The sequence below is a fragment of the Panthera leo genome, chromosome C1, assembly GCF_018350215.1.
Source record: "Panthera leo isolate Ple1 chromosome C1, P.leo_Ple1_pat1.1, whole genome shotgun sequence".
Lineage (NCBI taxonomy): Eukaryota > Metazoa > Chordata > Mammalia > Carnivora > Felidae > Panthera > Panthera leo.
In genome coordinates, this window is record NC_056686.1 from 35,097,436 (window position 1) to 35,124,092 (window position 26,657).

Here is a 26,657-nt window from a genome sequence, read left to right on the forward strand (position 1 = left end):
GTGGCACTGTCAGCAGCTATGCCTATGGGTCTAGAAAGCCTGATTAGGGTCAGGAACTGAAATACTCCCAAGTCCTTTCAGTAAGCAGATACTTTTATGGACGAGGCTGGGCCAGCCAGTAAGAAAGCAGTCCTTCTAGGAGCTTTACCCTTGATAACCACTGTACACAAGAGCTAGCTACACACTGGCTCTAGATGTTTTTTTTTCCCATGTGACTCATGAACGCACACTGTGTATCCCTGGAGCCCACCTGATATGGAGCTTGGGACTACCCCACAAGTCTCCACCATGCCTTTGGGAGCCCTTCTCTCTCTTTTTTAAGTTTATTTAAGTAAACTCTACACCCAATGTGGGGCTCAAACTCGGAACCTTGAGAACAAGAGCCTCATGCTCTACCGACTGAGCCAGCCAAGTGCCCCATGGGAGCACTTCTTTATTGGGAAATAAATACAGAGTCAAACAGGTGGGCCAGCCAACATCTGTAGTTCTGGGGGCCAAGAGAAAGGAGTCCAACTTTTCAGAACTCAGATCTCCATGAGCTGGTCACTCCCCACGATCACCTCGTTCATTCGTTTGGCTGCAAAAGAAAAATGTTGTTTGAGAACTTGCAGTAAAGGTGTCATTTCAAACCAAATTATTTATTTTTTTGAGAGAGGGAGCACATGTGAGTGGGGCAAGCGGAGAGAGACAGAGACAGAGACAGAGAGAATCCCAAGCAGGCTCCACACTCAGTGTAGAGCCTGATGCAGGGCTTGATCTCATGAACTGAGATCATGACTTGAGCCAAGATCAAGAGTCGGATGCTTAACTGACTAAGCCACCCAGGCGCCCCAAACCAAACCAAATTATTTCTGATTTCTATGTTCATAAACACGTATTCCTCTATGTGGCTCTGCTCTTGAGAAGATCTTGGAAGTACACCTTGCCAAAGGGATTATAGGAGAGGCAGCATCTTCCTACACAGGAAGAAGGGACTGATTCTTTATACAGTTAGCTTCTGGGAGACCTCACATAGGAGGGGAACTGGAGTTGGGTCTTTTTATTTTTAAAACATTTTGTGTGTGTGTGTGTGTGTGTGTGTGTGTGTGTGTGTGTGTGTGTAAAGCTTATTTATTTGAGAGCGTGAGAGAAAGAGAGAGACAGAGTGCAAGCAGGGGAGGTAGAAAGAGAGAGAGGGAGAGAGAGAGTCCCATGGAGGCTCTGTACTTTCAGTGCACGGGGGGCTTGAACTCACAAACTGTGAGACCATGACCTGAGCTGAAATCAAGAGTTGGATGCTTAACCAACAGCCACCCAGGTACCCCTGGAGTTGGGTTTTAAAGGATGAATATAGTTTTTTCAGGCAGTGTATCAAAGGAAAAGCATTCCAGGCTGTTGGAACAACATGAGCAAAGGTATAAAGATATAAGATAGGGGAATATGAAATCCTGTGGTGTGGCCAGAGGATAGGAAGTGGGGGAAAAGGGTGAGAAGAAATAACGTTGAATGGTTAACGGAGATATCCAGGGGCGCCTGGGTGGCTCAGTCAGTTAAACATCCGACTTTGGCTCAGGTCATGATCTCATGGTTCGTGGGTTCAAGCCCCACGTCGGACTCTGTGCTGACAGGTCAGAGCCTGGAGCCTGCTTCGGATTCTGTATCTCTCTCTCTCTGCCCCTCCCCTGCTTGTGCTCTGTCTTTGTCTCTCAAAAATAAATGTTGAAAAAATAAATAAATAGAAATAAATGGAGATATCCAAAGGAGAAAGGGAGACGCCTCACATGTAGCATGGAAATAATACTTTCCAATAATTTTTGAGAGAGAGAGACAGTGCGAGCCAGGGAGGGGCAGAGAGAGAGAGAGACAGAGAGAGAGACATAGAATCTGAAGCAGGCTCCAGGTTCCAAGCTGTCAGCATAGAGCCTGATGTGGGGCTTGAACTCACGAACTGTGAGATCATGACCTGAGCCGAAGTTGGATGCTTAACCGACTGAGCCACCCAGATGCCCCACCACCATAGAGTTTTTATGAAGATTCAATGACTTACAGAATCATCAAGTGCTTGCTAAGCAGTGGCCATTATTTTGTAAAGTCCAAACCCATGACCTGATCCTTGCCTACCCCTCCAGCTTCATGTTCCACCATTCTCCACTTATCCCTGTAAGCCATACGTTTTGTATGGCTAGACCTCTACACAGGCTGTTCCCTCTGTCTAGAATGCCTTTCTTCCCCTCATCCCATCACATTCTCACCCTAAATGCCCTAATCAAGCACCTCCACTATTTGATGCTTTCCCTTCCATACTATCCTTTTCCTGTTTTGTGAAAACACTACCTGATACATATCTCTGTCTCTACATCATTATGTCATTCTTTCTACTTCACTCTAAGAATCTCAAGGGTAGGGTCAGTATTTGTTTTCATACCCCAGTGTCTAGCACAGCTACTTGCACAGGAAAGATTTCAGAGGCTTTGGGTAATGATAAGGATAGGGTATCGTTACTAAGTGGAGAGTTAACATTGAAAGGAGATGAAGGCTAGTAGAGTAGAGAAGATCAAGGAATTTTAAAGGTGAGTTTAAGTTGTCCAAGACAAGACACTTAGAAGAAGAGAAGGAGCACAGAGGAAGACTATGAACTTTCAATATATTTAAAAGGGGAGCATCACAGAAGCTGACCAGTGATGGAGTGAAAGGGAAGAAAAGTGTTAGTTTTCAAGGAATAAGAGCTATAGAACAGAGGGAGTGAATCAACAGTCTGGAAGGGATAGGGTAACCAGGGTCATGCTATCTCTTATTTCCTAGAGGTATGGGGCAGATGCACGACACAGGAAAGTTTTCCAGTCCTCTGTTGGCTCAGACAGAAAAGGCTGACCAGTTGGCTGAAAATGGATTCTTTCTGGGCAAGCTTCCCATGGCTTCTACAGGTCCAACATGTTTCTTGTAACACTTGGGAGCTTGAATGTGACCCTGATAGGTAAGGCAGAAACATTGGCTTTCCTGAAGCTCTCCTTCAGTCTCAGAAGGCTTTGGTGCAGCAAAATGAAGACCCTTGATGATGGGACTAAGCTTGGTAGAGACCTGTTTGGGTCTGTTCATATTGCCCATGGCCTGGAGCCTTGAAGGGGGTTTCTGACTGGAGCTTTAGAGACCTTAAGAATTCAGACATGCCCTCTGATCCACCCACCTTTTCAGCTTTGTTTCTTGCTATATCTCCCTTGTACCCTATGTTCTAGATTTTCCAAATGAGTTGCAGTTTCCAACACTGGATTGTTTTTTGCCTTCAAATGCTTGCTTGCTTACCTGGTTCCCCTTTGCTTGAGAGGTTCTTCCCTTTTGTGTATTTGATAAATAGCCCAGAATTTCAAGATTTAGTTTTAATTCCTTCCTTGTGTCAAGAACTGACCGATTTCTATGTCTTTAATTAACCCTTATAGTCTCTTACCATCATACCTGTGAAACTTTTCTATACTTATTTCTTTGTCTGTTTCTCTACTGGGGGCAGCTGGACAGCAAGAGGCAAATCTTATTCATCTTTATACCTCTAGCCTATCATAGCCTAGAATATAGGAGGCAGTAGTAGTTGCTGAATGCATGTATGTTTTGGGGGTTATGTGAAAGTACAGATGTAGGACAAGGAGCATATACAGGACAAGGCCCCCAACCTCTTTGTCACAGAGAGCATAACTGACACAAGAAGGGCAAATGAAGTGCTTGGATGGGGCAGACAACGCCTTCTGCTCTGCCAGGCTCCAAACAAACACCTGAGCTTTCTTTGACCTGCTCTCCCTACTTTCAGCTCTACCCTCTGGTCTGCTCGTGGCCGGGGGGTGGGAGAAGTCTTGCTCACTGGGATTCAGGGAAGAGAGACTAGATCTGGCATTTTGGGGGCAGCTGAATTTTCACAGGGATTCAGTAAGGCAGAGGAAACCTGGAGGGAAGCAACAAGCAGTACTAGTTATGCTTGGCCAGGGTTGGAAGCTGACTTCAGTAAACACACTGGAAAAGTTCTGGGCTGGAATCAGGTTGGGAAAGATCCTAAGATCCTAAGGATCCTTCCCTGAGAGTACAAAGGAAGGCTGGCAAGTTGAGGAGAAACCAATGGGACTGAAGGGAATGACAAGTTGAATATGGAAAAGCTGCACTGCTGGGAAGCTGGGAAGGATTCCCACTAGCCAGGACTTGACCTATGTACCCATCAGGTTTTACTTTCATGGCCAGGGGACAAATCACTGTGATCACAGGGAAGAGATCCAAGTTATCTCACTGACAATAAGAAGAGACTCAGATGAAGTCTCCAGTTAGAGTCTCCCAGGTTTTGACTTTGTTGGCTGTGGCTTTTCTACTGGCTTGAGCAGGAGATCAAAGTAGACTGCCAGGATTTTTGCCAGAGATAATCTCATTAACTGAGTATGCTGGGGTGGGGGTAAGAAAAGCCAGAGTTTTGTTAGAAAAGGGCGTGTTCTGCTGGTAGTGAAGAGGGCTATACTGGTTGTAAAAGTCACATTTTGGGGGTATAAGACTATTATAGATGTAGTGACTCTGTGGTATGAAAACAATCGAAATCTGGAGAGAGGATAGCATTACTTCTGAGGATGAATATTTTATTCTAAAATCCCTCCAGGTGAGGAAGACTGACTTAGGGACTCTGCCATCTACTGAGCTGTTTGTTGCTGAGGACCTGAGTTGTTGATGTTTGTCTGCATCATCTACAGTAACAGGTCTCGAGTGCTGCACTAATGGTTATGGATTTTCTTTCTCCACATGGCTCAACTGCAAAGAAAAGTAACAGTGGGAATTGGTGACTGGCCAGGAGTACCTGTGGCAGGAAGGCACTGACTATTGTGCTGGATACATCAGTCCATCCAGCATAGAAAACAGAGCGGGAAGTGTTAAGGTTCTGTATTTTAGAGTCCAGATGACTTCCCTGGCCACCTCTCTTTCAACCATTAAGGGGCTTCCTTGCTAAAATGGGAACACACAGTGTTGGAGCCAAAAAGTCCATGGGACACTAAAGCCCATGACATCTTAGGAGTTTGGCTAGCCCAGCCTTGTGCTCCCTGATGGGAGATGCAATGACTCAAAGCCTAAGTATCTGGCATTCAGTTGTCATGTATACATTATGAACACAGAATGGAAAGGGTCCTTGCAGAGTAAAAGAAAGGAGCCCCATTACTTTGTTGGAAACGGGGAGAAGCAGCAGAAACTGTGAGGTTCCAGGTTCCAGCACACAAGAAGGGAGGGATCCTCTAGGGTGGTGGCAAATGGAGTTCATACATTCAAATATGCCTATGGAATCTAAACTCTTAAAAACCACAGAAGGAAGCAATTCCTGGCTCCAGGAGGGGCTGAAAGAAGAAAGTACTGGAGGATGCTTCTACTTTTTGCTGAGCAGGGGAGAATTTACAAAGACAAAGAAGCAGGAAGGAGGTGGAAGAAACATTGTTCAGGGCTACAAATCCAAAGAGAACAGAACAAAGCACACAGAGAAATGCAATGAGGTGACAGGGAGAGGACAGGATAAAAAAGCAGCTCCACAGACAAGCTGCTTTTGAAACTCTGGGGACCATTTCCAAGGGCTTCCCATGGAGTTAGAGAAAAGGCTGGGTGTTCTGAATCTTGTTTTATTTTATTTATCTTATTATTATTACTTTTTAATTAATGAATTTATTTGAGAGACAGAGACACTGCGAGTGGGGGAGAGGCAGAGAGACAGAGGGAGAGAGAATCCCAAGCAGGCTCCGTGCTGCCAGAGCACGAGCCTGAACTCCTGAAACCAAGAGATCATGACCTGAGCCAAAACTAAGAGTCAGAGGCTTAACTGACTGAGCCACCCAGGCTCCCCTGAATCCTATTTTAAAGAAATTACCAACAGGCCCCATCTGCTCAAGAAAGAAGTTTCTCCGTAACCTAAGGGTAGGCCTGAGTGAGCTGGTATGTTGAGCAGGAGAAAAAATCAGGATCTGGGGCTCCTGAAGATCAGAAAGAGCTGGGATATGGAGGCCAAATGTATTTTTCCAATATGGAAAAAGGACTAAAGGGAGAAAAGGTGTATCACTGATCAAATTCTGCTGGGTAAGCCAGGAGTGGCTTCTTTCTCTGGTCTTTTTGGAGGCTATCTGGCAATAATTTAGGTTGAAGAACCAGTTTTGTCATTTACTAGCTACATACCTTGGGTTAATTTCAATTTTTCTTTCTCTCTTTTTTTTTTAAATGTTTATTTATTTATTTTGAGAGAGAAAGAGAGCACTTGCATGAATGGAGGAGGGGCAGAGAGTGGGAGAGAGAATCCCAAGTAGACTTCGCACTGTCAGTGCAGAGCCTGGTGCAGGGCTCAATCCCATGAACTGTGAGATTATGACCTGAGCCAAAATCAAGAGTCAGATATTTAACTAACTGAGTGCCCTACACTTCAACTTTTCTAAGTCTCAGTTTCCATTTCACCAAATGGGTCAATAATGAATCCCTACCTCACAGGGTTTTTATGAGAATCCAATAAGACAGTATATGTGAGAACATTTCAAAGCTATACACAACAGCTAGCTGTTAGCCAATGGCCTTCCAGTAGGGCAATGCCATCCATGCTGCCAGTGTTGGAATTTAAGTTTGTATGCCAGCCCTCACACCGTGCATACGATCACAGAAGAAAATACCAATAGCTGTGGTGCTGCTGTTGACTAATACTCCTGCTTGAAGTTTCTCTGGTGAGACACTGGGTAGAATGTGTCTGCCATTAATTGAACTAAAAATACCAGTCTTTCTTTTTTTTTTTTTTAACTTTTTAAAAAGTTTATTATTTTAAGGTTTATTTATTTTTAGAGCGAGCGAGCGAGCATGCACAAGTGGGGGAGGGGCAGAGAGAGAGGGAGACAGAATCCCATGCAGGCTCCACACTGTCAGCATACAGCCCAATGTGGGGCATGAATCCACGAACCATGAGATCATGACCTGAGCTGAAACCAAGAGTTGGATGCTTAACTGACTGCACCATCCAGGTGTCCCTCAAGAGCCATCATAAAGTATTGGTGCTAATCTGGGCCATTAGATCTTTTTGGTATGTTTGAAAATTTTTGATAGTAAGGCTGCATACATTTATGAGCTTATTGGTAAGATAAATTCCTAAAAAGGGAACTGTTAAATCAAAGTTAAAACGTTTGACGACAATGTCAATTCCTCTCCAAAGATGGCTTTATCGATTCATGTTCTCACCTGCAGAGTATGCATGTGCTTGTTCCCTTATTGTCACCAGCACTAAGCACTAGGTAAAAAATGGCATCTATGATTGTAATTTGGTTTACCTTTGGCTTCAATCCTCTGGCCACTTCCAATTAGGCAGTTCTTGATGTCCGTTCCCTTCTCGATCACAGCATTGTTGCAGATGATGCTCCCCTGGATGCTGCTTCTGTAACAGAGCAGCCAAGTTAAAGAGTGCCCATGGCTCTCATCACCATCCTTACCCTTGTGGGTTGGGGGTTCTGGCTCATTCATAGGCTAGGAATGGCCGGTTTGTTCGGTTAATGGCTACATGCCTCAAGTTGTCAATAGAAGAGAGAATGCTCAGCTGGACCAAGGGAGGACCTGGCTTTAGCAAAGTCCAGAGTTCAGATATGCTTGTAATGATCTTCCCCACTAGGGCTTGAAAACAGAAGACGCTGTGATTTCTTTAGACATGCCACACCTGGAGGTCTAAATTTTATTGGATCTCTCCTTATTTGTTCTGGGGAGTGGAAGCTGGCACTAGTCCCTGGGCTGACCCATCACTCTTGCTTCTCATCTGGGAATATATTCCAAATTTCATCTAAGGCTTAAATCCTATGAATCCTCCTAGGAGGTCAGCTATGGAAACAATAGGTATCCCACAGCTCTCACTACAGACTCTGATTAATCAAAACCATACTCATTTAAAAGAACCCAAAAAACAAAAAAACAATGTTTTTTTAAACTAGCTCCATGCCATATCAAAGACTACTCCAGATCCTAAAGCCACTCTCAAGAGTAGTACCTCTGGGTCGTAGCATTTGAATGTATTTAAAGAGCATCTTTCTGGCTCCTAAAGACTAGTGGGTGGGAGTAGAGGTCCTTCTGAAAATCTTCACTAGCATGTGTTGCATACCTACTCTATGCTAGCTGCTGTGTTAAATACTCTATGTACATTATAGGAGGGACTTACAGATCTAGTCATTTAATCACCTGGGCAGCATAAAAAATAACAAACAAAAACACCCTCATCATCCTGGCCTCCATCAATCTTTTTGGTAGGTCTGGGATACAGGCTTTATGTATTTAATTAGAAAAAAAAAGCTTCCTAGATGATCCTGGGAGTTATCATTTTTACCTCTGATGCAGTAAAAATAACAACCACATTTTTAGAGAAGTTAAACCATTTACCCAAAACCACATAATTGCCAAGTAGCAGATTCAAATCTAGATCTGCCTGACTCCAGAAGCCATACATTTAATCATAACGCTATACAAACATTAAGGGGAGCAAAGACTGGAGGAAGCTTCGAACTGCCAAGTTGTTTTTCTGAGCCAAATGTCTCTGTGGAAGGAGGGGCTCTGCCCTAACAGGGCACTGAATATTCAGTACCCTAAAGAGTCAGAAGTGGGCAACTGGAGGGGAGAAGGAAGGTGAGGAGGAAGGGTATGGGCATCTATTTAAACAAAACAAAACAAGACAAAACAAAACACTAACTAAGGAAAAATCCTCACGCAACCCAAGAAGCATTGGGGCTAGGGAGGAGGACATTCCAAGGACTGAAACTATTAATGCACAGGCCATTAAAAAAAATTCTTGCCAAATGCCAAAACTTTAGTAAAATGCAAAAAAGGAATTCTAGCAGTTTATGGCATTCCAGAGTCTTCTTTATCTCTATTTTTTGGAAGGTTAAAGCCTGTCAGAAAGCAGCAAAAGGCCAAAGCCACAGCACCTCTGTGGTATGGGCTAAAGATGGGCAGACAGTATTTGTTTTTTTGGCTCAAATTCAGGATACACTAAAAAAAAAAAAAAATAAATAAAAAAAAAAAATCAGGATACACTCAGTGGGTATGTATCAAGGGGCCTTCCAAAACCTACTTTCCTTCTGTTCTGGGTAAAGCAGTTCAGTTAGCAGTTAGGGTGGCTCCTGCTTCTTGATGAAAATTCCCCCAAAAAGAATAGTGCGGAAGTATAGAAAGCTTCAGAAACACAGGCTGCTGGGACAAAGCAGGCTTACAATTGGCTACTAGTTTGCCACTGAAAAGTCTTTTTTTTTTCTCTAAAATGGGAGCAGGCGGATGCCTTCTGCTCAGAAGTGTAAGATCCTGAGAAGGCATGCTCTGGAGCTAGGCAAGGGGTAAATATAGTCAGCAGACAAGAAAGCCAAGAGGAATTCAAGCAGCCATAATTAGAGACTACTACATGGCTATTTTGGAATTTGGGATGTAAGTGGGAACCATTCCTGGAAGGAAGAGGCTAGATTGACTGAGGTCAGATTTCCACAGCAATGGATAGCCTGGGTTCTCCTTACGTCTAACAGGTATGATTGAGGTATTCAGGAACCTTTTCTCATCTAATTTGTGTTTAACTCCCTCTGAGACACATAAACTACCACTGTAGAGTCTGCAGATGTGATGGGAAAAGTGGGTTGATTATATAAAGAAGTTGGGTGCTCTCCTGAAGCTCTTGGTCAGTGGATCTATGGAATGATTTGAGATGAACACGTGACAAAATGCTTGGTGAGTGTAAAGTTCTTTTCTGCCATTTGTTTCTTCAACTGTTTCCTATTAGCACTGCTGCAGTCACAAGTCACTTCCATTAGCAAGGCTGAGGTACTCTGGAAAAAATGTCAAGCCAATATAGCTTGTCCGGACAGACTTTTCCACCTGTCTAGAAAGAAATTCCAAGATTAAGGATTTTATTGGAATTGTGCTCATGCCAGAGAGGAAGGACTAATACTACTATATCAAATGTTGCCAATCTACAATAATGGCTTTGCCTTTTCTGCTCGGTGCATAAAGTGGAGTGGAGGTGACTTCCTCTACAGCTGAAGAAAAGAACTGGCCCCAACATGGAAACAACAGTTTTTGCAACTTAGTTTTAAGTCTCAGCTTGATACTGAAGACTCTGCTGTGCTAATACCTGGTTGTGTCTAATTTCCTTCCTTCCTTCCTTCCTTCCTTCCTTCCTTCCTTCCTTCCTCCCTCCCTCCCTCCCTCCCTCTCACCCTCCCTCCTTCTTCCTGTCCTCTCTTCTCCTTCCTTCCTTCCTTCCTTCCTTCCTTCCTTCCTTCCTTCCTTCCCTCTTTCTATCTGCCTACCGGTTACCTACCTACCTACCTACTGAGAGAGAGAGAGGGAGAGAACATGAGTGGGGGAGAGGGGCAGAAAGAATCTTTTTTTAAAAAATACAATGTATTTACTTTGAGAGAGGCAGAGAGGGAGAAAGAATCCCAAGCAGGCTCTGCTCTTAGTGCAGAGCCTCATGTGGGGCTTGAACTCATGAACCTGGGCTGAAATCAAGAGTCGGATGCTCAACTGACTGAGCCATCCAGGAGCCCCTGGTTGTGTTTTCTAAGAAGCTGTTGAGACATGGCTACTATTAATGGAGTTTTGGTTCTCACTTCTACTTGGTGGGGTTAAATTTTAAGCAAAACTGCAGGCTTTGGGAAATTACCCTGAAAATGCTAATGCTTCAGTGGAAAAGAGACCATGAGAAAAACAGAGGTCTTTGGAAGATCTGTAGATCACTGCTTGGCCAGGTACACTGCCACACCATGTTGTGGCATATGACATAAGGAAGAAGCCCTGGTCTGGGAAGCAAGAAGGCCTCCAAATTCTAGTTCCTCTTCTGGCTTTAGTTAGAACTTTCTTCACTTTATTACAGAAGGAAAGGGAACTCACATAACTCTATTGTCTAATATATCTCAGTCATTACACAAAACATTTTATGTTCATTGTGTAACTTAATCTTTTTAGCAAGCCTGCAGGGATAGTGGTGTTTATTCTAATTTTTACAGAGAAACTTGAGGCTTACAGAAGTTATAATAGCAATGTGCCCAAGCCTACACAGTGATTAAGTGACTCCATTGTCGGACTCAGCTGGTGACTGGGTAGTATTTGGTAAAAAGCCATGAAATTTTTCAGTAACTTTAAGGACAGGCAGGTTCTGCTCTGGAGATAAGCTGGTAGGCTTTCTAAACTTACTGATAGCCTTGGGTGAGAAAAGAGTATGGAACTGGAGATATATGTAGTTTTTCTAGGCATGTGACTAAACCCAAAGGTTCACTACTTGAGTCCAAAGATTATGGTTGAGTCACCCATATTTCCCCAAAAGGCAAGAGCCTCCTAACCTTAGCCCAAGGGGCCCTCATCCAGGAGTCTGTCTAGATGAAGAATCATGTATAATTATTTTTTGTATTTTAAAAAAAATTAATGTTTATTTTTGGGAGAGACAGAGTGTGAGTGGGGGAGGGGTAGAGAGAGAGGGAGACACAGAATCCGAAACAGGCTCCAGGCTCCAAGCTATCAGCACAGAGTCTGACTCGGGGCTCGAATCCACGAACCGTGAGATCGTGACCTGAGCCAAAGTCAGACGCTTAACCGACTGAGTCACCCGGGCACCTCTGTGTTATTTTTAATGAACTATTTCAGGCACAGAAAAAAAGTCTGTATTAGTAGACAATATATAGTATTTTTTTCATGTTTTAAAATTTTTTATAAATGCCAAACTTGCTTTTTTCCCCCTTCAACATCACATTTGTGAGATTTATCCAGGTTAATTCATGTAATAAGACATAATGCTTAAAGAAATCTCTCACCTTCTTCTTTTCTCTGGTCAATCTTGCTTTTGGTCCTCTAAATGAAACTGTATTGGCCCCAGCAAGCAAGCTGAAAATTTTCTCCCTTTAGTTCTATGTGTGTCGCTTTACCATATAAAGGTTTAGTGGTGAGAAATGTCTCCCTCCTAAGAAATCTAAGTCCTTATATTCCCTAAACAGAGGCTAAGAAAAAGAAGGGTTTGGGGGAAATCACGGTTAACAAAGTAACAACCTCAAAGAATTAAGCTGTAGTATTCTCCATCTAAGAAGATCTAAGAAGATGGGTTTAGTCCAAAGGCAAAGAGTGAATCAAAAGTCTTAAGGAGCCCCTTTAAGTCCAGGGGATCTTCCCAAAGTTTCGTAAGTTGGTATTTTCAAGACTGTTACTGAAGAAACATGGAAAAAATTCTTCTAACAGTCACGGTCCTTTTGCAACTCTAATTACCACAGACTTAATTTTATGTTTAAGGGAGTTCACTTTTATACTCCTCCTACCCATTTGTTAATATTTTGTTTCATTTCTTACTTGGCTGTATTATTTCTTCAAGTAGAGTTTTCCAGAGGGTTCATGGGTGACACATCTCCAGAGGCCTGGAGTATTTTTTATGATTTTATATTTCAACCATAATTTGACTAACTCTAGGATTCTTAGGTCTTAATCGTTTCCCTCCAAATTTTCTAAATGTTGTCTTACTTAAATGTTGTCTTAAATGTGGTCACAGGAAAGTCCAAGGCCAGCTTGATTTTCTCCCTCCTATGTGCCCTGAGATTTTGCAAAAGATGTGTTTGCCAATTTCCCTCTGGTTTGCCCATGCCCTTATTTGTTATGCTGGTTGAATTTTGGTCTTTTCTTTGGATCTGATCTACATTCCATTGTGTCTGGCAGATAGTCTTTAGTCTGTGTACAGGTATGTGGTATTATCTAGTTTTATTATGGATGAAGCTTCCTTTTCTGGTTTTGTTTGTTTTTATTTTGTTGAATTTCAAGGAGTGAAGTACTCCATTATTTTTTCTAGAAGTAGACATGGCTCTCTGGACATATACTCAGCCAATTATATAGTAGGGGAGGTTAAATCAGGGACTTCTATTTTTCATTCAGTAAATACTTACAAGGTATATAAAGTACAGTATTAGAAATTAAGAGATACAAAGGTATATAAGAACTACTTCTGTGTTCAATGAATTTACAGTCTAGTTGAGGAAAAAAGAAAGGTGCACTAAACAGCACACGAACATAAATGAAGTGTATGGGTGCACAGGGAACACGGAAGCGGAGGAAACAATTTCTGGCTAGAACAATTCAAGGCTGCATGGAGGAGGTGGAAAATGTATTGGACCTTGAAAGATGAGTAGGAGGATTTCCTACAGGTAAAGATCTTCAGAGAGAGGCAATTCAGGCAGAGTGAATGTCAGGAATAAGGAAAAAAAAGAAAAGTAAGGGACCCAGTGAGCAGGGTAGTCAGTGAGTACAGGTGAAGAAGACACTCAGGGTAACAATGAGAAGCGATAATATATTGTTTGGGTCTGAGGGCTGCACTTGCTGCTTGCATAAAGCATGGAAAACCTAGGTGAAAATTTGGCTCCCTGGCCTGCCTGCATGTGAAGGAACTACCTTACACTGTTGCTTGGGTCATTCACCTTGGACTAGGAGGAAATGCAGAAGATGTTGCTCAGGACCAGAGAGCCAAGACACAGAACACAGAACTGACACCAAAGCCTGGATAATGAAGTTTTAACTATCGACTTTGGGTTGCTGGGCATCAGCTGTCATAGAACTTGGAATTTCTACCAGAAACTGAAAATGAGAAAGACAGGACCCTTCTCTGCATAGTCTCACCTACACCTTCGCCAAGGTGGTCCTATTAGCATCTCTCAAGCTTTGAGGACCTCGGGCAGATGTCTAAGCCACTGTCCAGAAAGCCTCAGCAACTCACAACTGCTGGCAGAGACAAGCAAGCTAGGAATATCAGAAACTGCCTTCTGGACGAATTCATGCTCCTACTTTGCCACTCAGTCCAGATGTAATAGCAGCAGGGTAACAGTCTCACGCAACTGCAATTTAGTTACTTTTCCCAAATTTACTATAACTAATTAAAACTAAATGACCTGAAAATAATGGAAAAAGGTTCATATGGGATGCAGGATGTCTGATCTTATCACCAGGAGCTAATTTACCAGATTGGGTAATCTCTAATGGTCTCCCTAGTCATTAGCTTCATGTGGGCTGCCTCAACTTTTTTAGTTGAAAAAAAAAAAAAAAAAAAATAGCAGCCACCACCATCTAAACCTTTATTGTTTCCCTAGCTTATAAGGCCATTCAAGATGATACCTCCTCCAAAATAGCAACTGACTCTAGGATATTATGCTAGGTATTTTCTATGAATTTTTCTCATATACGCAAGTTGGAGTTTCTTAGGGAACCTTGGTTCCCTCACCAAGTCTCTTAATGTCAATTCAGGACACCAACACTGGACTTTAAAGAGGTGCCAGAGAGCTGCTCCTTTGTCTGCCCACCCACTGGAGGGGAGGGAGAGGGTGCTAATTAGAGCAAATGGGAAAGTTATGGCACTGTCTTCCCTGGAAGGTCTGAGGCATGATGAGACAGAGTGGAAGTTACAAAGCCTCATGAGCTACTCTGGAATTAGGTGATCAAATGGATAAAGGCAAGTGTGGTTCTTGTTTTTGAGAGAATGGTGATGCCTGTCAGTTTCATGCATGAATCTGGAATGAGACATGGAGTAGCAGGAGTGCAATGAGAAGAAAATCTAGAATTCCACAATTTGCCCATCTGTAAAAATGCAGGAGTGGAGCAGGGTGACTTCTAAGGCCCTATGTCACTAACATTCCAGGACTCAGTGTTGGACCTAGATCATGAAAAACCTGGAAATTCAAACTTTATTCTAAAGGTAATGGGGAGTCTTCAAAAAAAGTTTTTTTAAATTGTTATTTATTTGAGAGAGAGAGTGTGTGAAAGTGTGCGTGTGAGTGGGGTAGAAGCAGAGAGAGAGAATCTTAAACAAGCTCCATGCCCAGTGCAGAGCCTGACATGGGGCCTGATCCCATGACCCTGGGATCAGGACTTGGGCCAAAATCAAGAGTCTGGCGCTTAACCAACTGAGCCACCCAGGCGCCCCTCAAAAACAGTTTTTGAACAGAACAGGGACATGATCAGAGATCTCCTTTAGGAAGACAACACTGGCGGGGAGGTGCCTCAGTGGCTCAGTCAGTTGAGTGTCCGACTTTGGCTCAGGTCATGATCTCACTGCTCCTGAGTTCGAGCCCCACATCAGGCTCTGTGCTCACAGCTCAGAGCCTGGAGCCCACTTCAGATTCTGTGTCTCCCTCTCTCTCTGCCCCCAGTTTCACTCTGTCTCTCTCTCAAAAATAAACGTTAAAAAAAAAAAGGAAGACAACACTGGCAACATGCCACCTCTGAAATGAGATACAGTAATGATGATGTCGACGATGATAAACAAATGAGAGCTAACACTCTACGTCCAAGTTCTATTCTAAGTGCTTTATGTCTATTAACTTAGTACGCCCAATAAATCTATGGGGTAGTTTAGTTTTTTTATTATTATTTTTTAATGTTTATTTATTTTTTGAGAGACAGAGACAGAGCATGAGTGGGGGAGGGGCAGAGAGAGAGAGGGAGACACAGAATCCACACACAAGCTCCAGGCTCTGAGCTGTCAACACAGAGCCCAATGTGGGGCTTGAACTCACGAACTGTGAGACCATGACCTAAGCCAAAGTCGGACGCTTAACCGACTGAGCCACCCAGCGCCCTGAGGTAGTTCAGTTTTTACCTCATTTGACAGTAAAAAAATCAGGCACAAAGACGTAAAGCCAATTCCCTAAGGGACTAGTAAGTGACAGACCCAGGATTCAGTCTGGCAGTCTGACTCCAAAGTTCAATTTCTAAATCCATAGAAGGAATGACAGAAAGGCAGATTTGGAAGAATAAGACAAATACAGACAGAAAAATAAGAGAACGCCACAATGATTCAGGAAGAGGTCTCTGGGTCTGACCTCTTCTTCTGACCTCTAGTCATGGGGTGTCTGGGTGGCTCAGTCAGTTAAGTGGTCCGACTTGGTTATCAGGTCAGGTCATAATCTTGTGGTTTGTGAGTTTGAGCCCTGCATCAGGCTCCACGCTCCAGCAAGGATTCTCTCTCTGTCCCTCTCTCTCTGCCCCTCCTCTGCTCGCTCTCTCTCTCAAAATAAATAAATAAACTTAAAAAAAACCTATAGTCACAAACTGGCTACTAGATACCTCCACATAACTGGATGTCCTGTAGGTACTTACAATTTCATATGCCCTACACAGGCCTTTTCTCCCCACAAATCTGTACCTCCTTCACCTTTCCTCATCTCAGTGAGCACACCATCATCTACCCTGTTTCCCCACCTAGAAACCTGGGCTTCACCTACCAACTGTCCTCTCTCTCTCTCTCATAATGTTTATTTTTGAGACAGAGAGAGTGAGCGAGTGCAAGCAGGGAAGGGGCAGAGAGAGAGGGAGACGCAGAATCTGAAGTGCTGAGCTGTCAGCACAGAGCCTGACATGGGGCTCAAACCCATGAACTGTGAGATCATGATCTGAGCCAAAGTCGGACGCTTAACCAACTGAGCCACCCAGGTGCCCCTCAACTGTTGTCTCTCTTACCCTTTAAATCCCTTCCTTGCCCATTCCTTATCAGTCTCTTTAGATTCTTTTTCTTACGTCCAAAATTGCTGATGTTCTCCAAGGTTTTATCTTGGTTTCTTTTCTTTAAAATTTTTTTTTTAAGTTTATTTATTTATTTTGAGAGAAAGAGAGAGTGAGTGCCCATAAGTGGGGTAAGGGCAGAGAGAGAGGGAGAGAGAATTCCAAGCAGGCTCTGGGGTGTCAGTGTGGAGTGCATGGGGCTTGAACTCACTAACTGTGAGACCATGACCTGAGCCGATATCAAGAGTTGGACACTTAGCCAACTGAGCCACCCAGGTGCCCCTTGGTTTCTTTTCTTTTAAGGTCACATAATCTCCCTGAATGTCTCTTCTACTCCCACAGCTTCAGTTACCCCTTCTATGCCCACCACTCCCAAATCTGTACTTCAAGCACAGGCTTCTTTCCTGCACTCCAGTCCTGCACATCAAGTCCCTGCATGTCAAGGCCGCTTGCCATTAACTCAACTTATCCCAAATGGAACTTACCTTTTCCCTGCCTCCCACTCTGCAAATCCTCTGCTGATTTCTATCTTAGTGAATAGCACACCAAAAATCTTATTGTTCAAGCAAGAAATCTGGAAGTTTTCCCTAATTTCTCTTTTACCTTATATATCTAGGCAGTCATCATGCTTTATAGTTTGTAATCATCATACTATTTCTCCTCCCTATCACTACTGCTACTGCTTTAGTTTAGGGCCTCTTCTATTTTACCAGGATTCTTTCAGTAGTCTTCCTCCCTCCATGTTTATCCTCTTCACATCACTCTCCATAATGCAGCCAAAATGATCTTCATAAAATGTAGATTTAATTGTTATTCCTTTCCTTTAAACTCTTAAATTATTACTGTTACCTATTAAACTTCTTAGGGGATAGTCCATGATTTGGCCTTTGGCCATCTGTATAGCCTTGTCTCCTCTCTATCCATTTCTCTTTTGAATTCTGTTATTTCGGTTATTATGAATTGTTTACCATTCTTCCATATAACAAGTATTTACTGAGTTCCTGCAGGCTTTCTGCTTCAAGATATAATAGTGAAACAGAAAGATAAGGTACTTACATTCTCAAATTAATATTTACTTGTGAGAGACAGGTAAATAAGAGAAGTCCAGATAGTAATAATGCTATGAAGGAAATAAAACAGGTTGACGTAACGGAGAGTACTGGGACAGGTTACTTCTGATAGGGTAAGTCAGTCAGTGAAGCCTCTTCTTAAGTGATGAAATTCAAGCTAAGATCAAAATGAAGAGATGTTTCTGGAATAAGATATGCTCATGCTCTCTCACACTTCACACTCCTTTAAAACAATATATTTTTTAAAGTTTATTTATTTACTTAGAGAGAATTGTGCAAGTGGGGTAAGTGCAAAGAGAGAGGGGAGAGAGAATCCCAAGCAGGCTCTGCACTTCAGTGCAGAGCCTGATGTGGGGCTCGAACTCACAAACCGTGGACAATGACCTGAGCCAAAACTAAGAGTCAGATGCTTAACTGACTGAGCCACCCAGGCACCCCTCACACTTAACACTCTTGATGTATCTAGAACATTCCTTTCTCTACCTTGGGTGGCTCTACTCATTTTTCAGCTCATGGGTCATTTCCTTAATTCTTTCCTGACCCTCTTCTCCTTTGTGACTATACAGATTTCTACCACAGCACTCATGCACAGTCTTCAGTATCCAGTGGGTCTTTTGTTTGATGAGTAAAATATTTGAGACAGGTCTCTACTCTCAGTGGTGTGCTGGAGGCAGCCTGTTCTGCTTGGGAGAGCTGATTGTTGGTATCTCTTCCCAACTCAAGTGTTTGCTGATATCATTGGCCATAGTGGGAGAATGTACAGTATGGAAATTGGCAGATGTTACAAATCAGATCACTTATTTTTTTCCTTTGGAAAGCTAGTTGTTAACAACTTATCAGTACACCACTGGTAGCAGTGTACCACAAAATTCTGACCTTTTTTTTTTTTGGCAATTAAATTTATATATGCATGTATATATCTGAAAACAAATCTTTCTGAAGGTTTTACTATGAAAAACAGCAGGCTTCTGTTCCCCCTACTCATTTCCTTTTTCCTGGAGACAACTTTTGGTCTTTTTGCTGAGTTATTTCAGTTTTTTTTTGTTTGTCTGTATTTTAAAGAGAGAAAGAGGGAGTGGATGAGCAGTAGAGGGAGAGAATCTCAAGCAGGCTCCATAGCCAGCACAGTCCGACATGGGACTAAATTTCTCAACTCTGAGATCATGACCTGAGCTGAAATCAGGTCGGACTTTTAACCAATTGAACCATCCAGGTACCCCCTTGAGTAGTTCAGCCATTTACCTCCCCGTGTATACATAATAACATGCATATTACTACTTCTTCAGTTTTTAGTTTTAGTCATTATCAATAGATTTCCCACAATGGAAGATGAGGATTTAGCTTTCCTTTCTCTCCCTCTTCCCTCTTTTCCTTCCTATCCCTCATCCTTTCTATATTGTTACAGCATGATTTTGGTCAATAGTTGTTTATTACGATTACATAAATTGTATTTCACATTGTGTACATAGTGAACTGTGATGCCATTTCCTTTCATGTGCAAATTTTTATTTATTTATTTTAAAGTTTATGTATTTATTTTGAGAGAGTGCACAAATGGGGGAGGGGCAGAGAGACAGAGAGAGAAAATCCCAAGCAGGCTCTGTGCTGTCAGCATGGAGCCCAACACGGGGCTTGAACTCAAGATCATGACTTGAGCTGAAATCAAGAGCTGGATGCTTAACTGACTGAGTGACTGAGCCACCCAGGTGTCCCTCAGGTACAACGGTTTTTTTTTAAGTTTATTTATTTATTTTTGAGAGAGACAGACACAGTGTGAGTGGGGGAGGGACAGAGAGAGAGGGAGAGAGAGAATCTCAAGCAGGCTCTGCACTGTCAGCACAGAGCTGATGTAGGGCTTGAACTCACAAACCATGAGATCATGACCTGAGCTGAAACCAAGTCTGATGCTTCACTGACTGAGCCACCTAGGTAGCCACCCCCTACAACTTTTTAAACAGAGTTCATAACTGTTTTGTTTTTGTTAGATAGTATTCTATGCTATTACTAATTCAACCCAAACTTTTAGCCAGTTGTCTAAATCTTTCAAGATGTTTATATGTATTTGGTATTTTATCATTTTCATCTTCCTAAGTTTTTTGTGGATTCCACTCTGGGCTAACTGCTCCCTTTATGCTTCATGCATAGTTGTCATTTTTGGATCTGCCTTCAGTATCATGCTATGTATTCTTTTTGCTTTTTCAGAGTTGTATCTTTTGTATCTTGTATCTTTGGTTTATTCTTCATTTGGTGGAACACATCTAGAAAAAACACACTTGGGGCACCTGGGTGGCTCAGTCAGTTAAGGGTCTGACTTCGGCTCAGGTCATGATCTCACGGTTCGTGAATTCAAGCAGCGCATTGGGCCCTCTGCTGTCAGCACAGCCTTCTTGGGATCCTCTGTCACCCTCTCTATCCCTCCCCCACTCACTCTCTCTCTCTCAAAAATAAATAAACATTAAAAAATTTTTCTAGAAAAAAAAAGAAAAATCACATTTAACATTTTGCTTGGGTGTAGAATTCTAGGTTGAAATTAGTTTTCCTTCAGAATTTTGAAGGCATTGTTCTATTTTCTTCTAGTTTCCAATGTTGCTACTGATAAGTCCAAAGCCATTCTGGTTCCTGATTGGTTATATAGCAATTACTTTCTCTTTATAACTTTATAGCATGCTTTGTCTCCAGTGTTTTGAAAACTCAAAACGACGTAGATTTTTACCCATTGTGCTGGGCACTTGGTAGGCCTTTTCATTCTGTAAATTTACCTCTCTGTGGGGCATTTTCCTATATTATTTCTTAAATAATTTCCTCCTCTGATGTCTGAACTCTCTCTCTCTTTTTTTTTTTAGAGAATTCATATTCAGATGTTAAACATCCTGAACTGGTCCTCTCATTTCCTTATCGTTTCTCTTCTATGTTCTATCTCTTTATCTTTTTGCTCTACTTTCTGGGAAATGTCAATTTTATCTTCTAATTCTTTTATTGGGGTTTTCCTTTTGTTATCATAGTTTTAATTTCTTAGAGTTCTTTTTTTGTTCTTTGAAATGACAGGTTGTTTGAAAGTATTTTTCTCTCCCTGCAATCCCTGTTTCTTCTAAGTTGCTTTTTTGTAACTGTTTGATTTGTGGATCTTTCATGATAGGCTTTCTTTAGATCTCTGGTAATCTTTGGTTATCTCTTCATCTTTAGGGGAGGATTGTAAAAAAGCTGACTGGAAGCTCTAAGCACATGAACGGAATTTGTCATCCATAATTTTCACTGCAGGGTGATTTGACTGGGCTGTTAGAAATCTCTGATGTAAATAAATTTAGTTTTTCTTCTTGGGGCTAGTCAGAATCTCCAGAGGAGATTCTTCCAAAACACCTGACCGATGCGTTAGGCCTGGTTGCCAGGGTTTGGGAGTCAAGTCCGGAAGTGGGCTTGGGGGAGAACAGATCTTAGTGGCCAATATCCCTATGGTCTCCAATTTTCCTGGTTTATTATGGTACTTCCTCCCTCAATCCTATTACTTCCATTAGTCCCTCTTCCTAAAGAGTAAAGGCTTAACCTTTAGCTATGTCCCTACATAGCTTCTCTCTCCAAAATGCTTTCCCCAACCTCTCACTGGCACCTATGAGAGGTATTTCAGCTTTCACTGAACTTGAGGTCTTCCCTTATCCTTCTCTCCTATTAGTTCCTGGACAGAGAAATCAACAGATGTCAGAGCTAGAATCAAGGCTTTAGAATCAGCTCTTTCAGGTTAATCCAGTCTTGTGGTTTTCAAAATTTGCTTTATACATCTGCTTCACATCCCCTAGGAAGGACAAGTGCCCCTTCCCCACTGTATTACAAACACCTGTGATTTTATCAGTTATAAATATTGAGTTTCTGCATAATACTTATTTATTTAAAATGTCTCTTTTTTGAGAGTGCGTGCATGAGTGGGGGTGGGCAGAGAGAGAGAGAGAGAGAGAGAGAGAGAGAGAGAGAGAATGAGCATCCCAAGCAGACTCCTTGCTGTCAGCCCAGAGCCCAGTATGGGGTTCAATCTCACCAACCGTGAGATCATGACCTGGACCAAAATCAAGAGTTGGACACGTAACCGACTAAGCCACCCAGGTACTCCTGCATAAGATTTATTTTAACAAAAATTCCCTTTCTAAAAAGTCTGAAAGCCATTGCTTTGGTAATACCCCTCCTCTCTTCCACCACCTGTGTTTGCATTATATACAGGAAAAACCTGAGGACCATACAGAGGAAGAATCTTACTAAATATATCATTTCAAGTCTTCTTACTGCAGTTCAGGCTGTTCATAAACCAAGATTTTAGAACACTTTAAAGTGTCTCAAAATGGGGGAAGATTCTCCATAACTTGTAACAAAGAAGCTCTCTTTTAAAAATGGTGCATGGCTTAAATGTCCACTCCTCCTAGTCCCCTGCCTTCTTCAGGGCTGCTCTGAGACACTGAGATAAGGGAAGATGACTATTACACATTGGTACAGTGTCATTCTAGTACTGCCAGAGGCTCACTACTGTGGCCATCCCATCAAGTAGCACATCAAAGCAAGGGAAGGCAGCCTCTCTCAGGACCACAATTGGAATAAGTATGAAAAAGTTGCCAGAAATGTTTTCAGAGACCATGTCTTTATTGAGCCAAAACCAATGACTCAAAGGGCCTAGGCACTATTCTTTCCTTTGCCTTTTCCCTCTTCTTCCCTTCCTCAAGCTGAGCCCTTTTCTAGGCTGCACTGGCCCCCAAAACCTCCCAGGGATACCAGGAGCCTTTTGCCTTAAGTGGGCACAAGTGGAAACATACCCTTCCTCCACAGTGACTGAGTTCATGAGAAGGCAATTGGTGATAGTCACTCTATCTCTTAGGACACAGGATGAACCAATGACTGAGTGCTTAATGGATGACTTCTCTCCAACTTGCGTATCTGGCCCAATGAGGCTGTCAACTCCAACCTGCAAAAGGCAAATATAAAACTTTGTCCATCCATCTCAACCAACTGCAAATCAACTCCTCAGATCCTTTGAGTTGGGGTCTAATGCAATCTTTCCCCAGAGACACCTCAGCCAAGGGGTAAGTATTTCTTAGGGCCACAAGGTCACATAATACCTCTGAGATCAACTCAAACAAACTTACACACAGGCATTTGTGTATATAAATGTGTTCTCTTGAAGAGAGTGCTCAAATCAGTGTAAGAAGAGGGACAGAGATGGAAGGCTCTTGTGTCTGAGTCCCGAGACCCATAATGGACCTTCCTTACAGAATTTGTATGGCTGAGGTCAGCACCTGTCCAGGTAGTCTTGAATGTCTGGGCTAGATGATGATATTTTAGAACCAGAACCCAGCTGGGGTTTTCCTGGGACTAATGAGTTTCAGGGCTTGAGAACCCCAATGCATCGTCTCAAGGACATACTTCATTCAGCACACACAGAGACTGTCCCATACCTGCCCTGCCCAAGCTAGCACTTACCAGGTGTTTGCTGACAATGTGGGCTGATGAATGAACCAGTGATTCTTCTGGACAGAGAACTGATAGCAATTTGGGCACCTTGAGGAAAGAGGTTTGGTTACTAAAGACAGACCAGAAAATACCTGAGAACATCTTAGGTAGAACTCAACAGCCAGTTAGAGATGTAGGGAGTTTTTAGCCACAGCTTTCCTGTTTGGGTGAGGCAGAGCAGGAGGCTGCTTCATTTCCCCTAGGACAAGGATTGTTTATGCAGCAAATTTCAGATGGTCTTATCCTTAGTTTCCTAGCTGAGAATCTCCTCCTTAAAAGTAATGGCATGTCCCTCAACTGGGAGGTGCAAAGACAAGCCTTCAAGAAGCACTTGGGAGAGGCCTACTGAGAGCAAGGAGGATTCTGAGTCCTGACCATAGTCATCCCAGGTTCCTGCTCCCCTCCTAGACCAGTGTGGCCATGCATAAAGTGAGAGTTAATATTAGACAATTCCATAATCAGGATAGTTCCTGAGAAGGCATCTATGGCCTTCACCAGCCAAAATAAAATGTTGAAGGTGTTCACACTATTCTCTCTTCAATATGAGAAAACTGAGAAGGCTACAAATATGAATTTTAACTATGGACCTGTTAGGAACGTGCAAGTAGTGTGCCTATCTGTCATTCTCCGGCATGAGCAGAATGCTGGTCAGAGCACTATGTGTGGTGGCCACAGTGGCTGAAGGACACCTTGCCAGGACTGGCTACACCGGCAATGTGAAGGCTAATACCTCAGCCCCTATCCCTGGGATCTCCTTCTTCTATTATACTTCAACCAAGGCTGTTCAGACCTGTCTACTGCACAGCTCCTGTTGGTACTTCATAGGACACTTCCCTAGTCTCAGGCTATCCATGGACCTGCTTTCAGACTAGCTTGACAGAATCTAGTCATAGAACTGAAGAATGAGAACTAAAAGTCAAATTAAGGAAGGTTTCTAATAGCTCTGATTCTAAGTGGGGGCTGACTTTACTGAGGACTGCCCTGGGTAAACATGGGACTAGGTATGATTTCTCATAAACTCTCTGGCTTGGATTCTCCTGGATCTACAACCAATCCAGGGTGAAGCCAGTTTGAGGCCTGGGGCTGGGACTATACACATTATATAGTGTGGGTCCTGAAGATTCCTGAGCCAAGTTTTCTTTAGGGACTAAATTCTTTTTATTTTATTTTTTTTAATTTTTAACATTTATTCATTTTTGAGAGTCGGAGAGACAGAGCATGAGTGGGGGAGGGGCAGAGAGAGAGGGAGACACAGAATCCGAAGCAGGCTCCAGGCTCCGAGCTGTCAGCACAGGGCCTCACGCGGGGCTTGAACTCACGGACTGCAAGATCATGACCAGAGCTGAAGTTGTACGCTCAACTGACTGAGCCACCCAGGCACCCCATAGGGACTAAATTCTAATCCCAATTTTCAACAATATCTTTTATCATCCTACTTGACACGCCCCCCTCCCCCCACCCCCAGCTTATACCTGCACTGATAGTTTTCACAGAGTTCTACCAGAAACTGCATCAACAGCTAATCTTTTCATCATCTTATCTCCGTTGTCCTTGAATGCCACCCCAGTATAGTTCCCTCAGTCATCTATCTTTTCCTCTTCTCATCTCAACCCTTTCCTTTTCATGGTCTCATCATCCCTCCCTCCTAAAACCTTCTTCCTGTACCTGTATACAACAAAGAGTCTCCCACCCCCCACCCCCATCTTCGGTCTCTTCATTGTTTCATTACTCCACCCCTTGCTTTAACCTTTTAAAGCAATGCTTCCTCTGCAACAGAAGCTGCTCATTCTCAGGGTTAAAAGGAGGAGTTAGTTCTCTAATGCTGTTTCCAGACACTTCCCTCTCATAGACATTCCTTCTCTGAGGCTCTACCATCTGACTACTCGATATTCTATTCTTTTACCTTCTTAGGAACGTCTCCTCTCTGTGCCTATGTTTACTTCATCACAGTACTGATTACACCGTATTTATCTGCTTGTTTATGAAGTACTGCAGATATCCCATGCCTAGCAGAACAAAAGAAAACTTCTGAACCCAGAGGCCAAAGTTAGCCTTTCTGAGAATCTCAGCCCTTCTTTGGAACCAGAGGCTCTACCGCTATGGACTAGGCTCTCTGCTTCCCCTTTTGCTGTAACTGGGTACCCCAATGCTATCCCCTGACATGTCAGGTCTTGCTCAACCTTGGGAATGAGAGGGATTCTGAACAAGTCACTGGGACTAATGAAGAAGTGAGGCACCCACGATTTCTATTCTTTTTTTTTTTTTTTTTTAATTTTTTTTAATGTTTATTTATTTTTGAGAGAGAGAGAGAGAGAGAGAGAGAGAGAGAGAAAGAGAGAGTCAGAGTGGGAGCTGGGGAAGGATCAGAGAGAGGGAGACACAGAACCTGAAGCAGGCTCCAGGCTCTGAGCTGTCTGCACAGAGCCCGACATGGGGCTTGAACCCATGAACCATGAGATCATGACCTGAGCTGAAGTCGGGACACTTAACCAACTGAGCCACCCAGGCGCCCCCCATGATTTCTATTCTAAACCCATCCTCTTACCTGTCTGTTTGCTTCCATGTAGAGTCCCAGAGTGCTTACTCGAGAGCAGAGCCCCTCTTTCATGATGTGGACATAGCAGCGCACCTGTGATTTGGACAAGTCTTCCCACCTGTCTCCTCGACAGACATTCCAGCAGGCATCATAGGGAGCAAAGGTCAGTGTATTGTCTTCTTTTATAAAGCTGTAAATATCTTCAGAATAAACAGAGAAAATAGAGGCTCAAGTTATGTTTTCAAAGAGATACAACTCACATCTCTCTCCCTGGAACTCAGTCATGCAGCATGGACCCTGAAGTCCCACTACAACCTGAAAGACTAAGTGAAATTAAAAGAGGCAACATGCTTTCCTGAACATCTGAAAACCTTAAAAAGGATTACAAAAATCCTTAAAAAGAGATCCTAAAATGGGAATGCAAGCTGGTGCAGCCACTCTGGAAAACAGTATGGAGGTTCCTCAAAAAACTAAAAATAGAACTACCCTATGACCCAGCAATTGCACTACTAGGCATTTATCCACGGGATACAGGTGTGCTGTTTCGAAGGGACACATGCACCCCCATGTTTATAGCAGCACTATCAACAATAGCCAAAGTATGGAAAAAGCCCAAATGTCTACTGATGGATGAATGGATATAGAGAATGTGGTATATATCTACAATGGCGTATTACTCGGCAATCAAAAAGAATGAAATCTTGCCATTTGCAACTACGTGGATGGAACTGAAGGGTATTATGCTAAGTGAAATTAGTCAGTCAGAGAAAGATGAAAATCATATGACTTCACTCATAGGAGGACTTTAAGAGACAAAACAGATGAACATAAGGGAAGGGAAATGAGAATAATGTAAAAACAGGGAGGGGGACAAAGCAGAAGAGACTCATAAATATGGAGAACAAACTGAGGGTTACTGGCGGGGTTGTGGGAGGGGGGATGGGATAAATGGGTAAGGGGCACTAAGGAATCTACTCCTGAAATCATTGTTGCACTATATGCTAACTAATTTGGATGTAAATTAAAACAAAACAAAACAAAACAAAACAAAACAAAACAAAACAGAGGTCCTAAAAGCAAGT

At 42.8% G+C, this 26,657-nt stretch overlaps 1 protein-coding gene across 4 annotated transcripts in view; it reads right to left on the reverse strand.

Moving 5' to 3' along the window:
* Positions 1-400: 400 nt before the first annotated feature.
* EIF2B3 (eukaryotic translation initiation factor 2B subunit gamma) overlaps positions 401-26,657 on the reverse strand; it is a 132,857-nt gene continuing 106,600 nt past the window's right edge. For all 4 annotated transcript variants that reach the window (XM_042950875.1, XM_042950876.1, XM_042950877.1 and 1 more), the window contains exons 8-12: positions 25,585-25,775; positions 23,010-23,087; positions 22,346-22,494; positions 7,275-7,378; positions 401-577 (exon numbers count right to left, since the gene is read on the reverse strand). In XM_042950875.1, the coding sequence (XP_042806809.1) occupies positions 525-577; positions 7,275-7,378; positions 22,346-22,494; positions 23,010-23,087; positions 25,585-25,775 (575 nt within the window). In that variant the 3' untranslated portion in view covers positions 401-524. The remainder of the gene's footprint in view (positions 578-7,274; positions 7,379-22,345; positions 22,495-23,009; positions 23,088-25,584; positions 25,776-26,657) is intronic.